Source organism: Xenopus laevis, chromosome 1L (genome assembly GCF_017654675.1).
Source record: "Xenopus laevis strain J_2021 chromosome 1L, Xenopus_laevis_v10.1, whole genome shotgun sequence".
Lineage (NCBI taxonomy): Eukaryota > Metazoa > Chordata > Amphibia > Anura > Pipidae > Xenopus > Xenopus laevis.
Window position 1 is genome coordinate 83,754,771 of NC_054371.1, and position 14,933 is coordinate 83,769,703.

At 37.3% G+C, this 14,933-nt stretch overlaps 1 protein-coding gene across 1 annotated transcript in view; it reads left to right on the plus strand.

The window, feature by feature from the left end:
* Nucleotides 1–8,020: 8,020 nt before the first annotated feature.
* The window catches only part of LOC108719625 (ovochymase-2-like), a 62,093-nt gene continuing 55,180 nt past the window's right edge, over nt 8,021–14,933 (plus strand). The window contains exons 1-4 of the mRNA XM_041584083.1: nt 8,021–8,190; nt 9,889–9,911; nt 13,673–13,876; nt 14,503–14,596. Of these exons, the coding sequence (XP_041440017.1) occupies nt 8,064–8,190; nt 9,889–9,911; nt 13,673–13,876; nt 14,503–14,596 (448 nt within the window). The 5' untranslated portion in view covers nt 8,021–8,063. The remainder of the gene's footprint in view (nt 8,191–9,888; nt 9,912–13,672; nt 13,877–14,502; nt 14,597–14,933) is intronic.

The following is a 14,933-nucleotide window of genomic DNA, read 5'->3' on the forward strand; positions in this document are numbered from 1 at the left end:
AGCCTATCAACTCGCCGCCTCCCAAAAGACTCGTTCTCCTCTGAGTACAACAGAACAAACTTCCTTCAATTAGCACGGAGTCAGTTTTAAATCACCATGTGTGGTTTCGATGGATACTCACAAGTGTTTACTATTAATCTGTGGCCATCAAAGTAACTTACTCTTGATCAGCGTATATTTTAAAGCTACAACAGGGGACCATATACTCTGATCAAGACTAAGTTACTTTGATGGGTACAGATTAATAGGAAACGCTTTTAATTATCCATCAAAACCACACATGGTGATTTAAAACTATCATGTATGTGAGCCACATGAGAGTGCTGTATATGTGAACTCTGAACAACTGAGAGTTTGGAAAGTGGGCTAGATAGGCCAAATAGAAGGTGTAAATATATTACACTATAAATTACTATTTTGCTATACTGCTTGTTTCCCTAAGCTATTTTAGCGATGACCCTGTGCTAATTGAAGGAAGTTAAGTTCTATGTTGCACTTAGCCTTAACTTAGGAGCTCAAGTGTGAAAGGCAGGGAGTCTTACACCAAATAAAGAATGAAATCACCAGGGCTTGAATGCTAATAGGTAGTGTAGGACTAACGTACAATGGGGGCCTTGATGTGGTATGTGAGCTTACATATTTTGACCAAAGTATTGTAGGGGGGAGAAGGAGCAGCAGAGGAAGAAATAGCCCCCCCCCCTAAGGCTGTGCAGATATGTCAGATGCACAAAGTTGGTTTGCAACTGTCTTATCTTTGAGTACTTCAGACTGTGATATAACCACTAACCAGTGTCAATGCTGCTGACATAAAACCTGATATGCTGTCACTTAAATCATCTAAGGATCACCTCATCCGTTTGCTCACAAAGCATTTGCCTGCTTATAATAGGACATTGACTTGAACATATAAGTATATTGTCCCCTGTGTGTCAGCACAATAATATCTGATAGCACATATCAACTCATGCAACAGTTTCCAAAAGGAAAGCATACAATACTGAGACTAAAAATGTGGTTTGGCCAGCCAAAAAACAAGATATGAAACAAACTAAACATAGTGATTTTATGTTAACTATTTTTAAAAGTGCCATTGCCTACCTATTTATTTATTTTTTTAAATCACCATTTTAAAGCAGACCTTTACTCTAATAAAATCACTCATTATAAGGGGTACAGATTCATAAGTGGAGAGTGTCATTCTTCCCCTTTACAAATAGCTCAAGGGGGGAAAGATAACTACAGTATGTAGAAATATATATGGTAACCATATATTGTAATAAACTCTCTGATGCTTTATACAACAGTCATGATGGCATCAGTTCAGATTAGAAGAAAGGAGGTTTCATCTAATGGTGTGAAAATGGATTTTTACAGTGAAAGAAGAAATCTCTTCCTGAAATGGTTACACTGGCAGATATTTTAAATAGTTTCAAAAAATGATTGCATGCCTTTAGCAAGGGAGAATATACTTACTCCAAAACACAGGCAGGTATTCAAATGAACTCTAAACAAATGACAGTCTAAACTGTAGAAATGTTTTGTTTTGATAAGAAAAGATAGCCTGAAGTATTTATTGTTCATAGTGAGCCTATGAGTAAGTGCCAAAAACCATGAAACATAATAATTCTACCTTTTATTTCTAGTGTTTGATAATGTTTTTTGAGTAGCTTAACTCCATACTGAAAAGACAAGCAGCAGTGCAGATATCTCAACATTATACGGTCATGTATTTACCACACTGAAGTGTGCCATGTTTTTTCTGCCCACAATGCAGCATTTTTTTAACCATAATTCCAATGACGTTGTTGCATTACTGCACAAAAAAAAGTCCAGTTAGCACCATTTCCAGCATTTAACATGAGTGATGTGTGCACTCTATCCTTTTACAGCAACTGCGCTGCTGCTACAGACATAGTGATGAACGAATTGGTCCCATTTTTCTGCGCTGGAAAATTTGCAAAATTTGCTTGAACTTATTTCTGCCCAGAAAAATCAAAACTAGACTCTTTGAAAAAAAAGTCTAGCATTCTGCCAGGGAGCTAGGTGATCAGCTTAAATATATAAATATAGTAAACCTACCTCTACCCCCAGGTCACAAAGTAAAGCTACAATACGCAGGCCTGTGTGATATAATATTGGGGGCTGTTAATTCTATATATTGCTCAGATATGGTGAAATTGCATTAAACCTTTTCCCAGAGAGAATGCTTGCCAATAATCAAAACCCCATATGTCTTCATAGGCTACCTGACATGCCTGCCACCCAACCGCTAGGGGTTGGATGGGCAAGTGTAACCAGGCAGTTTATTGCCACCACTCCTGCAGGACCCCTGCCCATCAAGAGCCTGTCTTGCTACCAGTTGGCTACACAGCCCTATGAACCCTGGCCATAGCCCCCCAAGACAAGCATCCCAAATGGTTCTAGTTGAAAGCCACAGGCACTGCGAGCAGGCCCGGATTTGTGGAAAGGCCACCTAAGCCGGGGTCTAGGGTGGCAGTATTTTAGGGGGCGGCATGCTGCCCAACCACACCCACATAAAAAACACTGGGGATACGCAGGAGATACAATAATTTTTTTAATTTTCCATGCGCCATCCCCATTGCTCCAGTCCAGATGATGAAAATTTGCATGAATAAAGGGAAGGAGACAGGGGCGACGAACGGCAGTGGGCCTAGGGGCACCCACTATGTAAATCCGGTCCTAACTGCGAGACCTATTGTATGTTGTATATTGTATGTTGTCTGCTATACATTGCTACATATACTGTATATATACTGTATATGCACACACCTTTAAATGCAGTAAACTACATCCAATCCAAGCTACAATAAGTAGATGGTGCGTAATACTTACTCATCTGTATCTGGCAATAGGCCCGGACTGGCAATCTGTCAGTTCTGGCAAATGCCAGAGGGGCTGCTGTAAGATGCCATAGCAAGTCATTATTTAGTGGACTGTGGGGGGCTATTTGGGCCTCTTTGTACCTGGAATCTCAGTTCGGACCTGTCTGGCAACCTGCTACACATACTAACAGAGGATCTAACTATGTGTAGGTTCTGTCTGCAGAAGAAGAGGATTGTCTTCTGAGCACGAGCTGAAATCAGTAACCCGATAAAGCCCAGAAAAATAAAGTTCAGAATCTGACAACAGACTGCTGAGTAACTATATCTATAGAAATACCATGTAATACACAGACTGATCAAAGCAAAGCCAGAGAAATTTACTGTATTCAGGCTTTGCCCTTTTCCTGAATAAGCAACATCACCATCTCTGTATACAGTGTGATTAACAACAAAGAAAGGGCATGAGACTTACACCCATAAAGATAGCAGTATAGTGAGAAGTTAATGTGTATATACAGCAGCTAATAACATTATATTACAGAGAGAACCCTGCCTCAAGTTCCATGATAAACTCACAGGGGGAACTGTACTGTATCTCTCTCTCTCTCTCTCTCTCGCTCTCTCGCTCTCTCGCTCTCTCTCTCTCTCTCTCTCTCTCTCTCTCTCTATATATATATATATCTATAACCATGTGGCAACGGGAGGGGGTGCGCGAGGGTGAATCGTCTGGAGCTGGCCCAGAGTGCCATTTACTCAAATCCGGCCCTGGCAGTAACAGCTGCTCAGTGTCACAGCCTGAATTTCTATATAATACAGAGGCTGATTCATGCTGCCTAAATGACTACAGTGAGATTAACTGCTGTAAAATAAGCAAATAAAAAGCAAAGATAATAACAAGCAATTGGCCAAATAGTCCTACCCCAAAAGCTAGCAGTATAGTGAGGAGTTAATGTGTATATACTGCAGCTAATAACATTAAACAATAACATGTTTCTACCTGCTCAGAAGGGATGTCATGTCTTCCCCTGACATCACATCCCTGTCTTTCTCTGCCCCCAGCTTGGCTTTCCCCTGCCTTAACTCATTCCTTCTCAACCAAACACAGCTGTATCTGATTCTGCCAAATTAGGGATGGGCGATTTTTTTCACCTTGTTTCGCTGCGGAAATGACGCCCATCGACTTGTATGTCGTTGTGTGTCAAAAAAAAAAGAAGCGCGACAAAATGTTGACTCCCATAGTCTTTGCCGGCGGCGAATTTTTGGCGAAACTAAACGGGTCAAATTCACCCATCCCTACTGCCAATCTTTAAATATAAACCAGTGTAATCTGGCTGCTGGTCATTGGGATCCCTTGTCATGCAGCCCCTGCGTTTATAGCTCCAGGGCTTTCCTGCAACCAGCACTCTTTGCAGAATTCAGATTCAGTCAAATCATTACGGAACCAAATATGAACCTGAAAAAGGGTAGTTCATATTTTGTTATAGATCAACCTAAGTATGTTTTCAATTGGTGTAAATTTTTTATTGTTTATAGTCATAACATGATTTTAGCCTTCTTTTTCTGCCTCTTTTCTGACCTGCAACATAAATGCAATTGAGTTCACTGGCCACAGCAACCAAAAAAATAGATTGCCCTCTACCTTTCATCTTCCAAATTTCATTTCCTAGTTGAATTAGCAAGCAAAAGCAGTACAAATTACAAGCCTGAAAGCTATTTTATAAAAATTTAAATAAGTCAAATCCATAAAAAATTTATTTTTGGTTAGGTATTTGGTCAAATATTTTGCCATTGAGTATGCAGCCAAATACAATAAATAAACACTATATGGGTATGGATACACACTATTTGAAAAATTCCCTAGGCGGCACAAATAAACTAGGACAACTTCGCCCACTTCGCCAGGCATAAATTTACCAGGACTACGCTAATTCCCTTAAATGCGAAGTTGCATCCAGGGCGCTGAACGCCTGTGTAAGTTTCGCTAGCATTACTTCGGCAAGCAAAGCGAAGTTGCGCTATCGTTGGCTAATTTGCATACAACGGGAAGTACATTATATTACACAAGGCCAGGGAACCTTAATAAAATAAAATAAAGTTGTTATATCTATATATATATATATACTGTATATATATATACAGTATATATATATATATATATATATATATATATATATATATATATATATATATATATATATATACAGTATATATATATATATATATATATATACAGTCCATGGAGGAGTCGGCACTCACGTCACAGAATTCAAATATGCCTGGGTGCAGTGTCCAAAAATAGATACAATATCATACAGAATAAGGTCCGCACTCTCAGGACTTAGAAAAATATAAAAGGTTTTTATTCACAAGGAGACTGACATTTCGACCTCTTCAGAGGCCTTTCTCAAAGCACTGATAGATGTTACAGAAATGCTTTAAATACAGAGAATGGCGGGAAAAAGTCAGATTGGAACAGACGTGTCAGTACAATCATCAGAATACGTAACATAATTAGCATACAAATATTTAAGACTATACACTCATTCCATATATCACTTTCAGTAATTGCAGAGGTACACTAACATTTAAACTCAACCTCTACTCCAATATACATTGTTAAAAAACTAAAAACAAATACTAAGTAACATTCTGCTGCCCTCTATGGCCATTTGTTGCTTCCTTAGCCGCAGCTGTTCATTTAAAAGTTTTATGTTACATTTAGTATCTAAAAAAGAGATAAGATTATAGGTCGTTGTTAAAGTGAACTCCCTCAACTTCACAATCATAAAGCCCTAACATCATGTAATAAAACTAATATATCCCTCAATTATAGCCAGAAACATGCAAATTGACCCACCTTATAGACAAAACTTTTTTCTCCCTTCGTATGGTAATTAACCCCACATGCAGATATTAACCCTTCATTCTAAAGCCTGGTGGTTGTGAAAGAAAAAAAAAAAACCTGATGGTCTGTTAAAGAAAAAACTCTGATCCTTGTGTTAGGAGAACCGCAGCAGGGTCTGTTTGAACCTGTCTGTATTAGAACCCAATAAAAGTGTAAAAATTACATAATATAGCCTTAGGTTTTGTGTATATAGAAAGTCAATATGTGTATATAAAAAACTAAACCATTACTGATCAATCATGTGAATTATCCCCACCCTCCATGTGGTCTTATATCAAAACAAAATTATTTTATATTTTGTCAATAGACATTCTCATGTAAATAGTGCACATATCATGTGATGAAAGTCCAATATCATATACATAAGCAATAGAAAAAACATAAGCGCGTATAAAAAATCAAAAAATAGAAAATATCGATAAAAAATAAAAATCGTGCTAGTGAAATTATGCACAGTTCATTGTCCCAATTCACTGCATAGGACCCAGATCAATCCCGTGGTTGCCCTCCCACTTTTTCAGTAAATCTGCCAACTGAATGTGGCTGGCCATCCAGAGTGTACCTGTAATGATCGTCAGAGAGGTGAGGGAACCGGCCTGCAGATCTTCGCGAATCTCTGTAGCAGCATTCAGGCCCTCCCTGCTTTCAAACAAATCGCATAGGCTGTCAGGGCAACACCACAACTGTCGGCAAATCGGTACCGCAGATCACCACTTTAGCAGTCACATGCACAGCGCCAGTGTCTGCGCGGCCGGTGTTATGGAATAAACGCTGTTCATTAGCCAACGGATACTATTGTGCCTATTTTGATTTACAAAGATTGTGCATCCTGCGCAATGCAGGGATCTGAGCCCTCTGTGAATGTGAACAAGCATCAGAACTTCACTGCATGTATCTTACGTGTATTTGGCTCGCACGGCACATGGTCTCCCAACTCATCACCGTTCTGTTGGTATCGATGTAGGGACTAATCACTCTTTTGCATGCATCTTGTCGAGGGCATCTAATGAGGGAAGTCACTTGTGGGTACTAGACCATTACAGACCTCAAAAGGAAGAAGTAATCACATCCATCCACTATGAGACTTTCAACCCCAATCATAGTATTAGCATTCTTTCTGTTTAGATGAATAATCAGATCGATAACTCACTCGGGTGCCAGGCTCAGACATATCAATATACAGTCCATGGAAGAGTCGGCACTCACGTCACAGAATTCACGTATATTCACGTATATTCACGTATATATATAGTCCCATGCATGGTGCACTTCAATTTTTCAACAGTCCATCACTGGAGTCTGTAGTATTATTAGGCATGTTGTCAGTCATGTAAGTCATGACTAAATCAACAGCAAAGATGATGGCCCTTCATATCAAATTTGCCATGTTTGTCTTTTTTTAAGTAATTTTAATTACTGCTTTACCCATTACTATTATATGTACACCAAGTTCTTAGCATCTACTGAATTGCGAGACATTGCCATCATTAGTTCACAACAGCGTGGGGTCAGCATGTTTCAACTATCCTAATTTGTCTTAACTATTGCACGCACATAGTCTTTGTAGGTGTAGCATAAGGGGTTATTTACATTGCAGAACAAAGTGTGCAAAGTGGGAAAAAAGACTCTCTTTGCACACTGTGCTCCATTTTGTGCTTGTTGGATAGCAAGTGCTTGTTGGATGAACACTAAGGGGCACAAGTTTGTGCCCATCAGCACTCTAGCATATGTACCCCAGAGAACTGTCCCATATATCCTCTAATGGATTGTCACAAGCACCAAGGTGTGCCCTTTTAACTTGTAATTCCAGTTTTTAATAAAGAAGACACAACAACCAAATCAGGGAGCCATTATTTTGTTACCTTCCCATTGTTCTGCAGAGGGGCTGCTGGGGGGAAAGGGAAGGGGTGATACCACTGCAACTTGCAGTGCAGCAGTTGAGTGGCTGAAGTTTATCAGGGCATGAGTCACATGAATGGAGCACCTGGGAAACAATGTCACAGCCAACAATGTCTAACCCTACGTCAGATTTTAAAATTAAATATAAAAAAAAAATCTTTTTTATATAAATAGTGCAACAGCACTATTTGATGCATTTCGCAAAAACATTTTTCCCATGAATCCCTTTAAAAGAAAATACAACTGCTGACAATGACAACCATAAAATGCACTGACCAAGGTTCACAGTTATATAGATCAATGGGATAAAGTGGAGTGTACACTTCTAACTCATCAGCAGATTTGTTTCAGTCCATTGGAAGTCTGTGGAAACCTGAGCCACAGGCTGTGGGCTCCAGCAAGGACTGAACTCAAGGATGGCTTCCAAGAGGCTAAGCTCATTGGAGTCTGTGCTGATTGCACTCTTTGTTCTTATGACTTGTGCTTGTATTGGTCTAATAGTGGTTTGCTTTCTTGAAAAGCCTAAATCATCAGAAGCAGAAGGTGAGTACATAACATAAGAAGTCTTCTTCACAAATCAATATTATAAGTGTCAGATTAATCTCAGATTTCTGGTTTTATATATTTCAAAAGTCTAGATATCCCAAACAGTGTGAAAACAAGTTTCTCTTGCCTACTAAAGGTGGAGACTTTACTGGATCCAACTGGCAGGCATCTACTTCAACTATTCAACTACAGATGCAGCCACTTTGGTTTGTCTGTTTGACACAGAATAACTAAACACAGATATCCCATTTATCTCATTTAACACAGAAAACTGCGTCACAACATCCCATCTAATTAAAGCATTCACCATTGTGAACAATGGTGCTTTGGTATGCTAATGAAAAGGTTAAATGCATTAAATGAGTTAAGATGACTTTAGATAACACAGTTTCTTCAATTAACCCTGAGTCATGACACATTTAACTCACAAATCAAAGTGGCTTCATCTGTATATATACACCTAAAACGTGTATATAATTTGCCTTACAATTAGGTTAATCTTTCACTTTAGGTGTGAAAATTTTACAAAATTGGCGCAAACTTGGTCTGTTTTATCCATGTAAAGGCCAACAGACAAACTGAGAAGTGGGCATACATAAATGACATAAGTTTTTTAAAGCAATAAGGTGGATAATGGGAGAGAGAGAGAAAGAGAGAATGTAAGCAAGATTCCAAGCACATTTGCAAATCAAAGTGAAATTCTCAAATAATATTTAGACAGATACAAAGAATTTCGATGGAAATTCGCGAATTTTCCGGCAAAATGAAATGGCGAAAAATTTGCGAAACGGCGCCGGCGTCTCATTTTTGATGCCGGCGCCCGTTTTTGACGCCTGCGCCAGTTTTTTTGATGCCGGCGGCCGTTTTTGACGCCGACATCCGTTTTTTTCGATGCTGGCGAAAAAAATTTTTTCAGCCGAATTTTCGCGGGCGTTTCGAATTTATTCGATGGTGGTGAATCGCGCAAATGCGCCCCAAATTTGCACCTGGCGAATAAGTTCGCCCATCACTAACCATTATATATAATTAAGCATTATACATTTTTATTTACATTTTTGTTTAGCAGCCATATCCAAGATATACATTGTAGAGCAGGTTTATTAAAGTTTGAGTTGTTTTTTCCACAAAAATGTGAGTTTTGGAGTTGTATTTTTTCAAAACTCACATTCTCGGGTTAAAAAAAAAACCTTGAATTGATCGAGTTTTTTTTAAAAAAAAAACTTGAATATTCGATTTGATTAATTATACCCCAACCCTGGAAATAGCTTGAATTCAAAAATATACTACCTAAGAAATGTGGAGGTCATTTGGAAGTTAATTGCAGAGGTCCCTTGAACCATTTGAAGAGATTAACAGCCTGTTTAATCTTCAAGGTTCTTTTCAGAGGGTTTTGCCTGAAAACTCTAATGATTCAAGCGATTTGAGTTTCTTTTTTGCTGAAAACTCGATAAATTTGAGTTTTCAGGTTGCGGGAATCGAATCTGCAGAATGGGGTTTTTCACATTCTAGTTTTTTCTCAAACATAATGTTCCAGTTTCGAGTTCATTCGTGGTAAAACGCTCGACCTTTGATAAATAACCGCCTATATAAATCAAATCAGTTAATCAAATCAAATCAGTTAATGTTGACTATTTAAAAGAATTCTACAAATTCTAGTATCCTAGTATTCTAAATTCTAAAATATATTTTATCAAGGTAGCAATGGAAAGAGCGGGAATGTAAGTATTATGCCTGTAGTAAAACCGTAGGAATTATCATATGATGCATTAAAGGAGAAGCAAACCCTAAATATAAAAAACCCCTAACCCCTTTCTCTACATAGACCCCCCCTCCCTCAGCCTAGCTGCTATCCTATGAAAATGCCCCTAACTCTTTACTTACCCCTCTGTGCAGATTCTGTCCAGAGGAGTTCACTGGCGCCATCTTCAGTTGCTTCGGTAATCTTCGGAATAAGACTGGCACTTCGGCAATTTTCGTGAGTTTCGGAGCATGCGCAGTTGTCGCAATACAGAAAATTTCTCCAACTGCGCATGCGCCGATACGCCAGTCTCATACCGAAGAGAAGAAAATGCCTGCCGTGAACTGCGCTGGACAGAATCTGCAAGTAGGGGTAAGTAAAGAGTTAGGGGCATTTGCCCGGGGTAGCAGCTAGGCTGAGGGGGAGCAGGGAGGGAGTCTATGTAGGGTGGGGGGGTAGGGTTTTTTTAACTTTAGGGTTTGTCTCTCCTTTAAGAGTGAGCATCTCTCTGAGAGTTTTAATATGCTAAAGCAATATTATACTGACCGTAAAATTAACACTTGTGTGCCCACCCAAGGAACTATTAATCGTCCAGGTAACAAAATGATTGGACTACTCAACTTGCCACTGTCCCTAACAGTAGTCCCTAATTGAGAAATGCTTGGAAATGTGTTTTATCAAGCAAGATTGATAAACAGTTAATCCTGCAGTTTACCACCAGTTCTTTAATTCCATCCCTTCCATGTACATCAGTGCTGGCACTATTACACTACACTGATATTTGCCTTCTGTTGTATCTGTGCATATAGCAACCCTGCATTTTCCAAGGATGGGGCTTTATAAATACCTGCACATTCTGTATATATAAATAATTAAATAATTCTGGCACTGGATTAGATCTTTTGAATGTATAAAATGTAACTACTTATTCTAGACAATGGGTAGGCAACCAAGGTATGAACTTAAAGTAACAGTAACATCAAAAAATGAAAGTGCTTTAACCTAATGAAATTATAATGTAGTGTTGCCCTGCACTGGTTTCTGAAGCAAACACACCAGTTTTACTAGTGCAGGGCAACACTGCATTATATTTTCATTACTTTAAAACACTTTTATTTTTTGACGTTACTGTTCCTTTAAAGGAATAAATTCTGGATAACAGGTCCCATACCTCTACACAGAACCAGTAAATTATATTAGAATGCATCCAACCAACATATCCTGAAGTCAGAGTCAATGTTTATTTAATTAGCCACGCATTCACCCTACACAACCCACAGCAGAAAAATTGCTGCTTTTTAAACATAGCAACAAAAGAAAAAAATTACAATGCTATATTCCTGTCTGTACAATTTGTGTTCCACTTTAATAGCTAGACTTAGTCCATATCACATTCACTGGCAAATCTTCACTGCTATACATGTTACATTAATTTATCAATAATTTATCAATTACTGATTAATAAAATGATTCCACTAGCTCTCCGTAGACCACATCCGTTGCCTAATGGCTTCATGTAGCTCTCAAAGGGGTGGTTGCACTTTAAAGGAAAACTATACCCCCCAAACAATGTAGGTCTCTATTAAAAGATACTGAGTAAAACAGCTCATTTGTAAAATAGAAAATTGCCATTTTAAAAAATAAGGGCCGCCCCCTGAGATCGTAAGATTCACTGTGCACACATACAAACCACATGTAAGGTCACATGAGCCAATTAACAGACAGAGTTCTGCCTTTTGCTTCCTCACTTCTTCCTGTTACAGTTAGTGTTGTAGTATTTCTGGTCAGGTGATCTCTGAGGCAGCACAGATAGAGTCACGAAATGGTGGTTCAAGGCAAGAGATGTAAAAGGGCAATATTTATGTAAATATATATTCCAGTTTGGTAAGATTCTTTAATATGTCATTCAATTTGATATACACTATCTGTTGCTTAAGTATTCATTTTGGGGGTATAGTTTTCCTTTAACTTAAGTTTTAGTATGTTATAGAATGGCTAATTCTACGCAACTTTACAATTGGCCTTAATTTTTTCTTTTTTATAGTTTTCCAATTATTTGCCTTCTTCTTCTGATTATTTGTAACTTTCAAATTACTTTATTACTCATCTCAAAAACCACAAATGTACTTGGTCGAGGTTTTTTTTAAAGAGACAGTACTTCGACTATCGAATGGTCGAATAGTCGAACGATTTTTAGTTTGATTCGAAGTCGTAGTTGAAGGTCGAAGTAGCCAATTTGATGGTCGAAGTAGCCATAAAAAACATTCGAAATTCGAACTCGAGCTAAGTAAATGTGCCCCAACTTGTTAATTTAAAGGTGAACAACCCCTTTGATGCATTTTTGGTAATGTTAACATGCTAGTGTCTGGGAAGACCTTTTTTACTTTTGCATAGCTTCTTGTTCAGAATAAGCATCTTGGCTTACATTGTTTTAAGCCTCATGCTATTTGACCTATTATTCTACTATGGAAATAGACTGCAAGTCATGCCTGGATTTTCAGTTTTTGTTAAATTCTATTTTATTATTTATGAAAGTTAGAGAATATTTTAAACAGGGAACTATTCATTTCTTGTAAATTAAGAAAACTAAAGGTATTTATGGTTTTCTGTTACTATATAACTATGTTATATTATGAGGAATCTTCAGCCTATACTACAAACATCAAAATACTTTGACCTTTGATCCACAAATTCATTATCTATGGAAAACTGGCATTTGAATAATCTTGAAATTTTGTGATAATTGATAAAGGAGTACTGATAAGGAATAGGAAGAGCAATAAAGTGTGCACTTGACTGTAGGTTTCTATCTAATATTTCAGTTATGCAGTTGAACTTTAGTCTGGTTTAAATTCTAACATGTTCCATTAACTTGTTTACAATTTTTACAGGCTCACTTAAATTGCTTTTACACAAATACATTGCACTTAGCATATTTTCTGAACCACTAATACAGTATATAAATTTGTACATGAATATAGACAAGGATGTGCAAATAAGTGAAAATGTAAAAAACAAAGGAAAAGGGGAATGAAAATAACGAAATAGAGGTTAAGAGGTTACAGGGCTAGATCTAAGATTGAGAATTTTTCTGTTTTGATTCATTATTGATTTAACCATGTATTTTTGGAGTCCCTATCTAAATTAAATTCAAAGAATATTCCCCTGGCTTTGGTTACTGATAAAACTGAAGCAATTGCTTATGCAAAATTGTTTCACTTAACCATAAATGATAGGATATCATTTGGGCAGGTTACCAAACAAGTAAATTATTGCCCAATGTCATAGCCTTGTTGTTCTGTGTTATCTTGCACAAAATGGTTGTTTAGAGGCAACTCTGCATCGTCTCCTCAGGTACCCTACATGTGTTTTCAGATATCACTCATTATGATGTTACTATGTCGATGATGTTACTATGTCTATGATGTTACTATGAACCAACACAAGGACTTGAACCCATGTAGCAATATTCTGGTAGTCTGATTTTTTTAAGGGCACCACCAGGGTGATATGCTTAAACCACATGCAAGCTACTAATATGCAAATAGTAACAATAGACACAAGCAATTAGTGTGCATCTATATTTAATTGCCCACTAAATACATATTTTAGTTTAATTTACATGGAAGTTACACCAATTATAAAGTTTTATGGTAATATATTGCAGTTCACATTAAGGCTGACTTTTTTTCATAATGGAGGAGAAACTACATTAGTTTTTTTCCAGAAAAGGGGGGGGTTAAAGAGAAAATGTTAATTTTCCTACATTGTAACATATTTTATATTATTGTTGAGGCTTATTTTATTTTCTTTCCATACTCCACAGGTTGTGGTACTATTCAGCACCTATCTGGGGCATCTGGAAGCTTTGAAAGTTTGAACTATCCCAGCAACTATGATGACAGTAAAAACTGCATGTGGGAGATAACAGTGGAACAGAATAAAGTAAGAAGCATAAAAACAAAGAATCTGACAACTGATTATCACTTAAAATGGTGTTAAGTGAATTTCAAACATGCTTCTTGCTTATTTGTATTGGGCTCTTCAGAATGTCCATTAATTAAAATAGTTTTTAACAAAAAATTTATAGTAGTCAATAAATCGTGATCTCTATAGTTGCATTTCATGCTAAAGCTTAACAACAATAGATTAGCTTGAACAATAATATACATTTGTTTCTGCTAAAGCAGTTTAAAACATTGTCATTATTTAAAGAAAGCACAATATTTATTTTAAATTATTTCTATTGTAACTTTGTAGGGCTCTTGGGCACACATAAAGGATATGTATCACTTAAAATTTCTAAGACTGGAGTTAGATTGAAAACAAATATATCTGCAAATACAGGACTACCATTGCATGCATGTTATGAAATTAAATATTTTTTTTGTAAATTTTACATTTTTGAGGCTACCAAATCGGGGAGATTGGTCGCCGCAAAGATGAGGCGATTTGTCGCCAGACGACTAAATCTCCCCGAAACGCCCATTGCAAATTTTTTAGATGTCTGTTGTACTATTATGCTGTTATAATTATGAAAGTGTAAACTAAACACCATAAATATCTTTTAGGTTATACATTTGAAGTTTGCTGAATTTCACCTGGAAGCTAGCACACATTGTACTGCAGATCATGTTAGTATAGAGGATGATGCTGGTACATTGGGTAAGTATTAAGTACTATGGTTTGTAAATTGTTTGTATATGTTTTTGTTTTAATTACAATTTTATTTTTATTTTTTCAATGAACTGCAACTGGAAGTTAAAATCTGTTGATAGCCCAACCACAGATTTGAATCATAGCATTTTCAGTCGTGACAGACCAACTTCAATTTAACAGGATCACAGAATGGTCTGTCCGAACTGTCCATCCACCACTAGAGGTGCCATATATGCCTAGACTGGTAAAGTACCAGTTCAGTAAGCAGTTTATTTCTACTGTTTTAGGCCAGTTAGAATATCGTCCAAAGGACAAACAAAACATAGGAAGATGCTGTGGATAA